Genomic DNA, 15,000 nt, shown 5'->3' on the forward strand with positions numbered 1-15,000 from the left:
AACCTATTTTCCACTAGAATCAGTTCCAAGCACCCTCCAAGCCCAGCAAGTGTGTTCTCCAGGTGTTTCCAAGCCCTCAGCTCTGTGGGGGAGACACCTAAGACATCATTAAGTCCCCAGGTTTGCACAAGTGGGACACATCTTCTTCCTCATCATCTTAACCTCCTGGGGCCATACTCACTGAGAGAGAGCTGTACGCCTCAATAGGATCGTTTCAGCCAATCAGACTAATCGCCCATACACCTCTAAGTGATTGAACCAATAAGGGCGTTGATGGAGACATGGGTAATTTGAATTGTATGAGCCTTCTTGGAATCGAGTGGTTGTCTTGGGATTGCCTGTTGTGGTTGAATGTTTACATTTGTATCTAAGGTTAGAACCACTTTTTTTCCACCCCTCCACGTGACCTCCACGTGAAACTGTACAAATATGTTTTAATCTCCTATAATTCAAATATCAAATGGAACCAAATTCATTGCAATTTAGTGTTTTATTCCATAAACACTTTGTATATCTGATGATTACTTTGTTACCAGATTTCTTCCTCCTCCTTTTCAAGTGGTGTAACTACTGTATAATATACTCCAGGTTCATTTGGAAATTAAGTTGGTAGGCCTATGCGTTTTCTTTTTGGTTGGTATACTGTCTATATTTTACTGGCAAAATGTGGTCAGTGGTCAAATGTTTACATTTGTATCTAAGGTTAGAACCACGTTTTTTTCCACCCCTATAGCCACACATTGACTTACTGTTATGTAGTCAGTAACTGATTCAGGGAAAGAGTGCAGCGCTGAATTTGATATTGAGAGTTTTTCATTGTAATATGAATTACTGTTTGAATGCCACAGTAGGACTTGGAGCTCTGAGTTAGGAACTCTAATCGAAGGTGTTGTTATGCATATTTTACCATTTCAAATGGACGATATCGTGTTATTCACTGTTTCCGCCGCACAGATGATTGATACTGTATTTTATGCATGTCAAGAGTCGAGAGTTTCTGTACATATATTTTTAAGGTTTTAAATGCTCAACGCGTACAGTAGTGTGTGTTCTGTTAGCATGCTGACTGTGTTTCCAGCTTCCAGACAGTGAGAGTCTAATAAAGTGCCTGTAGCGTAAAGGAGGAAGTGGATGCCTTTCATGAGGAAAAATTATCCTAATAAATTATGCAGAATATGAGCATGAGTATAGTCAACCATGGTTGATGTTCTTGAACGCACCCATATGCATGGACTGTTGTTTAATCACGCCTATGTACACAGTACTGTGCCTGCATAATGCATGCTAAGACAATGTCATATAGAGAGCACTTTTGTATATAGTTTTGTTCTTGTCAATAAAATAAGGATGTGGTGGTAGTAAAACATCTGTTCCAGGTGTCTGTTTCCTCAGCTTTGTGTTTACCAAGAGGCCATAACCCCATCTGAGAATGATTCTCCCTTAATGACGGTGATCAACAGCACACATAGCTGTCCCATGTGTGAGAGACTTTCAGCTCTATTGCCTATTAGATTGCTCCAGAATGCTCCAAGGAAATCATTAAACCCACAGAAGAAGGATTAAGATAAGATTAGGAACAGAATCTTTAGTGGTTTCTAAATGTCCTGAGATTGAGTCAAATCTACCAGATGATTGATTTAAATTAATTCCAGGTTTTTAGCAGGGATCTCACTTTTGTAATCCAGTTTATTATAAGGCCACTGTTTGTTTTATCATTCCCACGTAATATGCGCCATAAATAAAACAGCCTTTATTGGAGAGGTTTCATTTCAATACACAAATCAAACAATTGCTGATCCAAAGCAACACGGCTCAGCAGAGGGAGGTTTGGAAACCAAGGCGCGCTTTGAGAGGATGCGAGAATAATGGAGCCTGATGATGATGATGATGATGATGATGATGAGGCGTCATCATTGCTTAGTGACTCTCCTAGCAACAGGAAACATCTGCTTCTGTGAGGACCAATGAGGTTGCAGAGGGAGAATGGTGTTGTTGCATGTTGCACAGAAAGAAAGGGATATTTTAAGACCTTCGGAGTGTTGCGTCCTCTGGAGGGACTATTATAACGGCGGGGTGAGAAGCGCAACTTCAGGGTAACTGAAACAGACGGTAAATGTCGCACCGACGGATGGTCACAGATTGGGCACATCGAGAAGAACAACATCACTGACTTGGTTTGAGACGGATGAGGATCTGATTTGAAGTGCTTTCTGAACTGTTGGAGATCGCCATCATAAGGTAATTTTCCTACTTTTTAAATTATATCCCGAGTCACTGTTAGGCATGTTTGTTTTGTGTGCATATTTAGATTTAGTGTTGGCTTTTAGACTATTCATGTGTGACTAGTATTTTAACTATCTAAGCTATGTGGCGTTTCATTAATCTCATAGTAAAAAAGCGCTGTGCGCAAATACATCTAGCCTACAGTATCTATTAAAAGTCTATACGTCACTTGTTGGATAACTTGACTCACATCAAGATAGGCTACTTCTATATTAGAGGTGGATTTAACAGGTGTTATACGGTTGTCATAGGGATATAGCAATCGATATTAAGATTTCTGTGTGTGTGTGAGTGTGTGTCTCTCTCACACCCACCCACCCGCACACACACACACACACACACACACACACACACACACACACACACACACACACACACACACACACACACACACACAACGCACATTTACTACCCACGCAAGTGCTCAACCCAACCCAGTTATCTAAATAGCCTTGTTTGTGGCTGTAAAGATGTCAGCATCTCCTGCCTTAACGGAAATGCAGCACTAGGCTGAAGGAAGAACAACCACTACTCTATTTCATGAGCTGTGAAACGACAGATCATTTATTATGGGCTGTGTGTGTGTGTGTGTGTGTGATATATGTATGTGTGTATATGTGTGTGTGTGTGTGTGTGTGTGTGTGTGTGTGTGTGTGAGAGAGAGAGAGAGAGAGAGAGAGAGAGAGAATAGTCTATTCATGATTATCTCTGACAAAGCATAGCCTACACATTTTCAAATTGCACGACACCCAGATTTTTATTTTTTATTTAATTTCCTTAACATCTTTTTTTTCCTCCCTATGTGCTTTAAGATTCTGAGCAGAACAGGTGTCACTCTCTACCCCCCCCCCCCCCCACACACACACACACACACACTCTCTACCCCCCTGGCTCTTCTCATTCATCCTCTACCTGTCTGTCTCTCTCTCCTCTCTTTCATTCTCTCCTGCAGGGGCCCCAGAAGGCGATGTGTAAGTCTCAGGTCACAGCCCCAGCAACCAGGACCGCAGTCAGAGCGCTTGTTAGGCTCGTTAGTGGCTCCGGGCTGTCATCATCCTCATCAGGTGATGTACCACGGAGGTGTGACTCCACCACTGTATGTGTGGCCCTTACGTAATCACACCATTCACTGAATACACTTCATCTCTCCTCCTCCTCCTCCTCCTCACCACCACAAGGTTATGAGAGAGAGAGAGAGAGAGAGAGAGAGAGAGAGAGAGAGAGAGAGAGAGAGAGAGAGAGAGAGAGAGAGAGAGAGAGAGAGAGAGGTGTGTATAGAGCTCTCAGGTCTTCTGACGCTGGTTTCTCTGTGTACTGTGTTTGTCTATGTACAAAAGAAGAGATTTGGTGAGGCTGCATTCTCATTTTATGCAGCCAAATTGTGGAATGCACTGCCAGTTTACATTAGGGATGCAACCTCAGCAAATATGTTCAAGTCAAGACTAAAAACCCATCTTTTTAATATTGCCTTTAAATGACAAAATTATTAAATTATGATTATATAATGATTGGAGCACTTTGAGCTGCAACGTTTGCAGGAAATGCGCTATACAAATAAAAGTTATTATTATTATTATTATTATTATTATTATTACCATCAGGTGTGTCATTTCTGTTTTCCTCATCTTCCTCAACGTCTTTCCTCACAGTCCGTTCCCTCTAAGAGAGATCAAACCATTCAACAACGTCGAAAGTTGCTTACTTCAAGAGGAAATATGCGGAAGAGGAGGATCTACATGGAGGCTTGCATGGATATTTTCAAAAAGTAAGTGGCAGTTGGCTCGCCTGTGCTTTTAAGCCATCGGTGGTAACCTTTGAGAAGCTATCCTATCTATTGCCATCCTAACATTGTTGCGTTATAACAGCTAAATATAGGTCATACACAGTAGTCGCCTTTTAGTATAGTGACTAGTTTACTGTTTGTTTTCTCTTTCAGTATCTGAACTGTACATATCTTTGCCCTTGTCTGTATATATCACACCGTACATATATCTGTCCATACTTTTATGGCTTTTGCACTATGCACTATCCGGTCAGATGCCAAACTGCGTTTCGTCATCTTTCTATTTCTACTCTGTCAATGACAATTAAATCGAATTTGAATCTGAATCTGTTCTCCCGCTCATTCTCCTGTCTTTCTTCTCTGACCTTCCCCAACCTTTAATCTCCCCACTAACCCTAACTCTAACCCTAACCCCAACCCCTGCCCCTGTATCTAACCCCTGCCCCTTCACCTACCTCCCCTCTAACCCCAACCCTAACCCTGACCCCAACCACAACCCTAACCCTAACCCCAACCCCTTTACCTAACCCTAACCCTGACCCTAACCCTAACCTCAACCCCACCCCTGCCCCTGTACCCCCCAACCCCACCCCTGCCGCTGTACCCACCATGACCCTAACCCCCACCCCTGTCCCTTTACCTACCTCCTTCCTACCCCCAACCCCTGCCCCTTTACCTACCTACCCCCCAACCCCACCCCTGCCGCTGTACCCACCATTACCCTAACCCCCACCCCTGTCCCTTTACCTACCTCCTTCCTACCCCCAACCCCTGCCCCTTTACCTACCTACCCCCCAACCCCACCCCTGCCGCTGTACCCACCATGACCCTAACCCCCACCCCTGTCCCTTTACCTACCTCCTTCCTACCCCCAACCCCTGCCCCTTTACCTACCTACCTTCCTAACCCCATCCTCTGCCCCCACCCCTGCCCATAACCCCTACCCCCCCCCTGCCCCTGCCCCCACCCCTGCCCCCTCCAGCACCTGATCCTGCAGGAGGACCGCAGCTGCATCCTGAAGCTCTCCCTGGAAAAGCTGAGGTTCCTGGAGGACCCTGAGGCCTACCTCAGACGCTCCGTCCTCATCAACAACCTGCTGAGGAAGATCCACCATGAGGAGGAGGAGGGGGAGGCCGAGGAGGAGGAAGAGGAAGAGGAAGAGGAAGAAGAAGAGGAGGAGCAGGAGGAGGAGGGCTGTGGCGGGGGACCAGGGGCTCAGCGGCAGCGGCGCCTCCTCTACTCAGACAGGAAGCGGGTGAAGGTGGTGGTGGCAGACTGCTGCTCTCGGCCCCCCTTCGGTATGGAGGAGATCCCACACTACCACCTGGTGCCCTACCCCTCTTCCACCACCTACCCCTCCTCCACCACCTGCCTCTACAGCCTGGGCACGTGTCCCAGTATCCTCCCCAACCACGGGCACCAAGTCCTGCTCTACAAACTGGATGATAACGGGTGACTCTGTGGGGAGGATTTTGGATTTGAGAAATTGAGACCGACAGACAGACCAGACCCCGAATGCACATCGTACATAGTACTAAGTAATTGGCAAAAGAGGAGGTTCGGCGGTAGAACGACAGTAGAACCCCTGTTTTCAGTTACAGCTGCATTCTAACAGACTAGCCTAGCGCTGGCTGGCTAACATGCAAAATGGCCGCTCCTGTTTTCGATTTTTGACCGGGTCGAAACAGAGCAAAGAGTCCAAAATCAGGGTCTTTGGATGTCTTTGTTACAGCTTCACTGCCTTTTATGCGCTGATGTGCTGAGAGACTCCACGCAGGAATTTATTTGTATGGTTACTTGCTCATCTTAAACCATGAGTATATTCAGGGATTTACATACAGTCCAATTTAATGCACCTTGCCGCCAATATGCTATAAAACAGCCACATGTCTTGTTTTTCAGAGGTTTTGGTTATGTTTGCTCTGGTATGCTTGTGTTACCATCAAACAACTCTATTGTTGTATCTATGAATATCCTGTATTTCACAAAAAAAAAACATGTCTATATTCAATGTGTCATTTCCAAAATCCTCAATTTTAAAAGATACTTTATTCGGAGGTACTGCCTGTGTAATGATTTTTACAACGTGTCTGTGAACTGTGGCTGTGTTTTTGACTTTCCTTCACAGCACTGTGCTGCCCTCTGCCGGTTGAAACCGAGGGGGGCGAATCTGGGACCACAATGATGGTTACTCATGCACAGAATCAGTTTTTAGCTGTTTTATTATTATTTAGGTCAAGAAAAAAAAGCTTCTTTGCTCAGCCTGTTATTGGCTGTTTTGACAGAACTAAAACGCCCGCGCTGCTGTCAAGGTAACCGTGCTCAGTGCTAACTCATTAGCTACTTTAGCTGGTGCTTGAAGAATATCACTTACCTGATTCAGCAGGGTTAGTTAAGAGTACATATCAACAGTAGCACATTGTTTTTATGTTGACTAATTCCCTAATTTTACAACTTTTGCTCTGTTTTATGTGGGTTTCATTTTTATTTCCCCCCCCAAAATGGATTTAAAATAATTTGGTATTGTCTTATTTCTTTCCCTGTATTTGATTAGTAAGAGTGTGTTTAGTGTAAAGATTGTTTGATTGTTGCAACAATCACTAAAATGGGGTTTGAAATAAAAATGTTTTTGACCTAAATATTAAACATGCTCAATATTTTAACATATGAATCTATATTTTGATGAAAATGGGCATATTCTTCAACATTAAAGAGTAGCTATTTTGCCAAAAGAACTATGGAAAGAGCACCATTAATCTGTCTTTTTCAGGTGATTGCTATCAATAAACTACGTGCGTTGTTACTGGCGTCCTGTATCTGTATTCTGACTGTGGATCATTGTGAGTCATGATTGGTGCTTTGAACGAACGCCCTAATACAAAATGATGACATATATCACATAAATCACATACCCTACCATCACTGACAATATCACATTTGAAGATCAACGGTTAACTATTGATCTAAAGTGAATTATTAAAAAAAAGTTGTCAGTTTTCACGTCTGACCTGTATTGGAAGAGTTCACGTTCGCAGTGCTACTAATTATTATTAAGGCGCATGCGCAGTGGCGTAGAAATCCCGAGCGCGTCAACAATGCGTGCGCGCCGCCGTCAATGGTGCGCGCCCCCGCGTGCTCCATAGATCAGTAAACGGACCTGAGACAGCGGAGCTGAACATCAACTGGACGCGAGAAATTGTTGACAGCTGTTTTTTTTTACGATATAATTTCCCGTTAAAACAAGTGTTATTACGGTCTACGACGGGAAGACGCGGTGTGATGTTTTTAGCTCCTCTTGATGAACGAGTTTATTTTATTCTTTTATGGGAATTGGCTCTTTTAAACGGAGCTCTTTAATGCGCGGGCCATGATGATGAACGGTGCTTCTGCAGGAAAGCCCCGCGAGCTAACCCAGCTACTCGACTAGCCGTCATATAAAAGTTAGACAGTGCTCTTTAGGAATCGCCGCAACATGGAAAAAACTATTAAAACGCAGATTGTTCAACTCTATCATTACCTGCAGGACCCGCAGCACGTCGCACGGTTCCAGCAGGTCTGCGGCGTGCGCGGGACGTTCTCTAGGAACTCACCGGAGACCAGAGGAGTGGACCGGACTGTGGACCCGAACCCTAACCGGGCTCACCTGCACAACGGCGCCTGCACGAACCTGCATCTCCCTGGTAGTGTCAGAAGTGAGAGATGCACGGTGAACGGAGGCGGAGAAGGGGAGAGAACAACAACGGAGGGTCTCCGACAGAGGACCACTGTCCCCCCCTCCGCGGGGAAGAACACTTTGAAACAGGACGGGTTTGGTCATGGTGGTCCGCCCCCCCAAAACGGAGCAGTGGTCACCGGTGAAACGGGGTACCCCCCAACATCGCCAGTGGCTCCAGAACTCACGGGAAACGGTTCGAGTGGAGTCCACGGGTCTGGGGTGGACTGTGTCCCGGAGACCACCGGGCCAGGGGAGGGGGTCGGTGAGAGGGTCAGTACTGTAAAGCCCTTGCGTAAAAACTCCCTGACAGGCGACGTGGGCCAGGCGTTCCTGATCGAGAACAAGTTCCTGTACTACCTGTTCACCTTGGGCACGGAGCTGGGCAACGAGCTGTTCTACATCACCTTCTTCCCCTTCTTCATCTGGAACGTGGACGCCTACGTGAGCCGCAGACTCATCGTGGTCTGGGTCTGGGTCATGTACCTGGGCCAGTGCACCAAAGACGTGATCCGCTGGCCCAGGCCGGCCTCGCCGCCCGTGGTGAAGGTGGAGATGTTCTACAACTCAGAGTACAGCATGCCGTCCACACACGCCATGTCCGGCACCGCCATCCCCTTCTCACTGTTCATGTTGACCTATGGGCGTTGGGAGGTAATAATAATAATAATAATAATAATAATAATAATAATAATTCATTGTATTTATATAACGCTCTACAGGGGCTCAAAGTCGCTGACAATATGGGAGAATTAAAACTGAAAACACAGAAACAACAAGCAACAGATAACATGGATAACACATAGAACACAGAGTTAACGAACAGGCACAGGGAACAGGAGGGGGTGGGGGGGTTAGGGGTTAGGAGAGATGGTTAGGGGTAGGGGAGGTTGTAGGCATGGGAGAACAGGTAGGTTTTGAGGTGGGATTTAAAAGTGGCGAGTGAGGGTGAGTCTCTGAGTGGTTGAGGGAGAGGTAAAGTTACTATAATGTGTTATTTTATGACCTGACACCACCGTTAGTTATTCACATGGATGTTGTTTTGCTTTTGTCAGTTTTGGAGAAAGGGAAGTTGGGTGTCAAGTGGCTGCTTCCCCTTAGGGCCTGTGTGTGTTTCCATGGAACAACTGTCTAACGGCTGAGGAAAGTAGAAGCAGAAGTTTTTCACTGTCTGAACAGAAGAAAAAGCATGAAGTTTCTAGTAGTCGGTCACCCACCCACTGTGAATGGCTTCGTTAAAGGTCAAGTGTGCTAGTTTAAAGATGTAGTTGTTAAAAAAGATCTGAGTGGGTCTGTTTATGATTTGACGTAGCCTTGCAAAGTGCAACTGTTAAACACAACATCATTGTTGTTACACTGTGAGAACGTTACACCGTTGCAGTACAGTTCTAAGATTCGCTGTTGTCACACCACCACACGTCCCACATTGGGGATTGTAGCCATGATATCATTTGTTAATAACAAATCTCCATAAAAACAGAACAAACTAACCTCGAGGGCACTTCCTCATTACCAACTGCCAATGACGCCCCTTCTTTTTCCACTGCCTGTACCCCCTCTCCCCTGTACCCCTCTCCCCTGTACCCCTCTCCCCTGTACCCCCTCTCCCCCTCTCACCGTCCCCCCTCCCCTCTGCCCCTCTCCCCCCTCTCCCCTGTACCCCCTCTGTCTCCCCTGTACCCTCTCTCCTCTGTACCCCCTCTCTCCCCTGTACCCCTCTCCCCTATACCCCCTCTCCCCTGTACCCCTCTACCCTGTACCCCTCTCCCCTATACCCCCTCTCCCCTATACCCCCTCTCCCCTATCCCCCCTATCCCCTGTACCCCCTCTCCCCCACGTTGCTCCATATCCTCTGACACGGTTGTGACACTGGTCCGCCAGGCCTGTCCCCCCCCACCACACACCACTACTCTTATCTCTACCTCCTACTTCCTTGTTCTCTCGGCCTCCGGGTTTCTAAACAGACTAATTTAACGTCCCTGTTTGAATCGACAGGACGTCCCTGTTTGGAGTAGTTTAACGTCCCTGTTTGAATCGATAGGACGTCCCTGTTTGGAATCATTTAACGTCCCTGTTTGAGTGGACAGGAGTGGAGGGGAAGGATTTGGTGCCTGCTCAGCACTGCCAACTGGCCCTCCCTACAGGAGCAGAGAGATAAGAGAGGAGGAACCCAAGCCCCCCTGCTGGTCTGTAGATAAGACACTGACCTCCTCCTCCTCCTCCTCCTCTGCTCTGGTGACAGACCATGGCCTTGGTTTATGTCAGATAATGACTCACAAGGTCTGTCACCTCTACATTATATCCTATTTTTTTTTAAATTTTGTCAGTTTTGGCATTTAGCAGACGTCTTTATCCAAAGCGATTTACCCCAAATACATTTGACTAAGTAAGTGAGTCATCGATGCACCAGTCACAGCAGGAAACAGTAATCTATGCTCAGGCCTGGTGCCATTGGCAGTCGTGCTAGAAGAAGGAAGACGTTGGTTTGTTTTTTTCTTCCTATTCTAAGAAGACATAAGCCTATCTTGGACTCTGCTCTGACTCCCTAGCTTTTACTGATTTATTACTGAGAACTGTTCAGATTTATCTCGAGAAAGCTAGGGGCTAGGGTTGTCGCCCTACACTTTTCTTTTAATCACTCAATGTAAAATATAATGTTCTCTGCCTGTTACAGTACGACTCCTAAAGAGCACGCTCAGCATCATCCTGACATCAGCGCTGAGTATTGTTGCTGACCTTGTACATCCCTTCATGGCCACAACGTACCCATGTTCTAATGGCTACTTCCAGCATGATAATGCACCACCTCACAAAGCAAAAGTCGTCTCAAACTGGTTTCATGAACCTGACAATGAGTTCAGTGTTCTTCAGTGGCCTTCCCAGTCACCGGATGTGAACCAAATAGAACAAACACCTTTGGGATGTGGTAGAACGCTTGAAACACCAGCAGGAATTGCGCGATGCATTCACATCATCATCGACCAGAATCTCAAAGGAATGTTTCTGACATCTTGTGGAATCAATGCCACGAAGAATTACGGCTGTTTTGAGAGCAAAGGGAGGCCCTACCCAGTATTAGTATAAGTAATTAAGTAAGTATCCTTGAGAACCGATGGTTCTCGAGCCTAACGGCCCTTAGGGGGAAGGAGCCTGCTTCCGTAGCGTGAGATGGCGTGATATATTATTATAGAGTCCCTAATAAAGGGAGGCCCTACCCAGTATTAGTATAGAGTCCCTAATAAAGTGTCCGGTGAGTGTAATAAGTGACACTCACACTCACGCAGGGTGCGGCTGTTTGGCTCTGGACTCCTCGCTGACTCTCCTCTCGGACTCTTCTTGCTGGCTGTCCTCGCTGGCTCGCCTGAACTGAGCAAGAATTTGGGGATGTGCTGCAGACGTTTAACCCCCCCTCCCACCCCCGCCCCAGGACGGGCCCTACCAGACCAGTAATTACCACCAGATGTCTCTCCGTGTGTGAGGGGAGGCCAGGCAGTGAGAGGAGAGGTTAGGGTTAGGGCCCTGTGAAGGAGGACAGCTGAGAGAAGCCTTCTTACCCTTCCTTTCATGTGTGCCTGGTAACCCTGGGAATGGGCTAGCCGCTAGTGATTGATACCATCTGCAGAGATACGGCGGCTCTGCTTCACCGACGGACGGGGGAGATCCACATCAAGAGGTCGCGGAGCCCGGGCCCGACTCGTTCCCGTAACGAGGAGCATTGGAACCGCTAGCCGCTTAGCCACCTCTTTAAACGTTAGCCACGCGGGCGCACACACCGCCTCCGTATACGTTAGCCGCGCGGGCGCACACACACACACACACACACACACACACACCACCTCCTTAAACGTTAGCAGGTCGGCGCACACACACACACACACACACACCACCTCCATAAACGTTAGCAGGCGGCGGCTGCGGTGAGACCGCAGCAGAGGGACTGTGGCACTGGGCGGGCGGCCAAACAAGCCTGCTTACATGGTGCAAACATGACTCTGCTCTGAGACCTGGTCTCTCTGCTGATAGGCTCTGAGACCTAGTGTCTCTCTGTGATGGGCTCTGAGGCTCTGGTCTCTCTGTGATAGGCTCTGAGGCTCTGGTCTCTCTGTGATAGGCTCTGAGACCTGGTCTCTCTGTGATAGGCTCTGAGTCTGGTCTCTCTGTGATAGGCTCTGAGTCTGGTCTCTCTGTGATAGGCTCTGAGTCTGGTCTCTCTGTGATAGGCTCTGAGTCTGGTCTCTCTGTGATAGGCTCTGAGACCTAGTGTCTCTCTGTGATAGGCTCTGAGACCTAGTGTCTCTCTGTGATAGGCTCTGAGACCTAGTGTCTCTCTGTGATAGGCTCTGAGACTTAGTGTCTCTCTGTGATAGGCTCTGAGACCTAGTGTCTCTCTGTGATGGGCTCTGAGGCCTAGTGTCTCTCTGTGATAGGCTCTGAGACCTAGTGTCTCTCTGTGATAGGCTCTGAGACCTAGTGTCTCTCTGTGATAGGCTCTGAGACCTAGTCTGAGGGGGCTGTCTGAGGGGAGTCTGAGGGGGAGTCTGAGGGGGCTGTTCTATTTGGACAGTAGTGTTCTCCACAGGACAGCAACGGTTTCCTCTCCACCTCCTCCCCGCTCCTCTGCGCTGTTTTCCCACACACACACACACACACACACACTGAACTCCGGCCTCAGAACAGTTCAGGGAGGCAGTAGGACACCAGAGCAGTGTGTGTGTGTGTGTGTGTGTGTGACCTTTATGTCTAATCCACACACACACGCACACACAAAGTAGCCTTTCTCCTCTCTCTCCTCCCCGTCATTTGCTCTCCTCTGTGTGAATCCTTCCGAGGGTTTGTGTGCTGCTGGGAGGCTGGATGGATGAGTCATCTTCAGATTCGCCCTGTTTGGGTCTACTTATGTGTGTGAGGACCCGGATCGTAAAAAAGAGAAGAAATCCTTCTTCTAGCACGACGACTGCCAATGGCCCCTGGCCCGAGCATAGAGTACGTTCTCCTGCTGTGACTGGGGCGGATTCACTTAGTCAAATGTATTTCTTCCTCTAAGTCGCTTTTGGAATAAGGCGTCCTGGCTGCTAAATACCAAAAATGTAAAAAATGTAATCTCCGTAAAGCTTTACTCTCAGTCAGTCCATAAAGGCCGAAATGAAGGCCGAGACGTTTGACTAGTGGACAGAAAGCTATACATGATAATGATGTGTGTGTTATCTAGCTTCCCTAGGCCATATCTGGTGTCTTTGATCTTCCTATCCTGTTTAATGCATAGCTGCACTCGACTGAAGTGTGACTGAATGGTATTACCCAGAATACCCACGGTTTATCTGGCACGGGTGTGTATGTCTGTACCTACACAAGTGGCAGACTTAATATGAATACAGTGTTTTCTGTGTGTGAGGAGTGTTAGCTTAGCTGTGGTAAACACAGCCCTCCCCACCATTTCTCCTCAAGTGTTCAGAGACATCAAATGAGTGGGTGGGGAGGAGAGAGGAAGAGAGAGAGAGGGAGGGGGGGGGGGGGGGTGAGTGAGGAAGGGGCGTTTAATGGTATTCTGTGCTGTGAGAGAGGAAACTTGAGCCATCTCCAAACACTGGAGCTACAATATAGAGGAAGAACAAAGGGCTGTTACCCAATATGCAAACCTCAGCAGTCTCCCCCCATCTCCCCCTCCCTCCCTCCCTCCCCCATCTCTCCTCTACGGCCTCAACGAACATCTGATAATATAATGACGGTTGTCATGATGTCATAAATTCATATCCTTGTCTGACTGGATGTGTGTGTGAACCCCCTTTAGTATAACGCTCTATGTATGTATGTCTGCATTGGACACTGTGAAACACAGGACCAGAGTACAGTAGAGAAGTGTAATAACAGCGTAATAGTGTCTAATTCCATATTTTCTCTCTCTCTGTTTCTCTCTCTCTGTTTCCCCCTGTTTCTCCCTCTCTCTATGTTTCCCCCTCTCTCTCTGTTTCCCCCTGTTTCTCCCTCTCTCTCCTTCCCCTTCTCTCTGTTCCTCCCTCTCTTCTCTCCTCAGTACCCGTTCCTAGCGGGGTTCGGCCTGGCTCTGTTCTGGTGCGTTCTGGTCTGCATCAGTCGTATCTACATGGGGATGCACTCCATCCTGGTAAGTCTGCACCACCACCGCCGCCTCCTCCTCTCCCCGTTTACCACGCCACACCTGGGAATCGACACCAGACTAGCACCTTAGCGCCTAGTGCCTAGCCGCGGTCGGCTAGGTGAGTCAGGGGCTGTTCACAGATGCTGTGTGGTGACGGCAACAGAACATGATCCTCCTCACCTGGGTGGAACAGGATCTAAACGGTAATGTCACCTCGTCCTCAGGCTGGTGCCAGACACTGGCTCTGGTGTCCTGTCTCCCAGGGGGTTATGGGTAATACACTGGCTCTGGTGTCCTCTCTCGCAGTGGGTTATGGGTAATACAGTGAAGGCCTGTGCTGAGGGGGAGACAGGGGGATTGCTCACGAGGCTAAGTTCTCCAGTAGGTCAGATGATTATAGCACTATACTACACTTTATATTACAATATTACACTTATATATTACAATACTACACTGTCTAGTACAATACTACACTTTATATTACAATACTACACTTCATATTACAATACTACACTTTATATTACAATACTACGCTTTATTACAATACTACACTTAATAGTACAATAATACACTTTATATTACAATACTACACTTTATAGTACAATACTACCATTGCACAGACCATATTTTTGCACATTGCATTTGCACATACCTCCCTTGATATAACCACTATTTACGAGCTGTTGTTGTGAAAATATATGTAGTTAAGCTTTAGTTATCTGACAACAGTTAACACACATTCCTATGGTTACCACTTCTGCTTCTCTATCGCCTGTTTTGGAAACGCATTTCCCAAATCTCTCACGATATGATGAATTATATCTGATGAATTTCACAGCGATGTAACAAGTTAGCATATTCATCTGGCTCTCCTCAGTATGAAGGGTGTTAGGACAACAATGGACTGGTCATGATGTTTTCTTAAACCATTTACTGTCCCAGCATGCAACAGGCTTGCAGGACTCTCTGGGTTGGAGGGTTTGTAAACGGACCAGTGGCATCGTCATTGACATGCTCAATCCTACTGTATGTTATCTATATACTTTTCATAATATTATATATATACACACACACACACACGTTGGAACACGTCTCTCTGGAACCCAT

The 15,000-nt window shown here is 47.0% G+C and overlaps 1 protein-coding gene across 1 annotated transcript in view; it reads left to right on the forward strand.

Annotated features, from left to right (window-relative positions):
- Positions 1 to 7,353: 7,353 nt before the first annotated feature.
- Positions 7,354 to 15,000, forward strand: part of sgpp1b (sphingosine-1-phosphate phosphatase 1b) — a 26,426-nt gene continuing 18,779 nt past the window's right edge. Inside the window, exons 1-2 of the mRNA XM_080538726.1 lie at positions 7,354 to 8,432; positions 13,810 to 13,899. Of these exons, the coding sequence (XP_080394852.1) occupies positions 7,539 to 8,432; positions 13,810 to 13,899 (984 nt within the window). The 5' untranslated portion in view covers positions 7,354 to 7,538. The remainder of the gene's footprint in view (positions 8,433 to 13,809; positions 13,900 to 15,000) is intronic.

This window comes from Nansenia antarctica (assembly GCF_963989245.1).
Source record: "Nansenia antarctica genome assembly, chromosome: 1".
NCBI classification, from domain to species: domain Eukaryota; kingdom Metazoa; phylum Chordata; class Actinopteri; order Argentiniformes; family Microstomatidae; genus Nansenia; species Nansenia antarctica.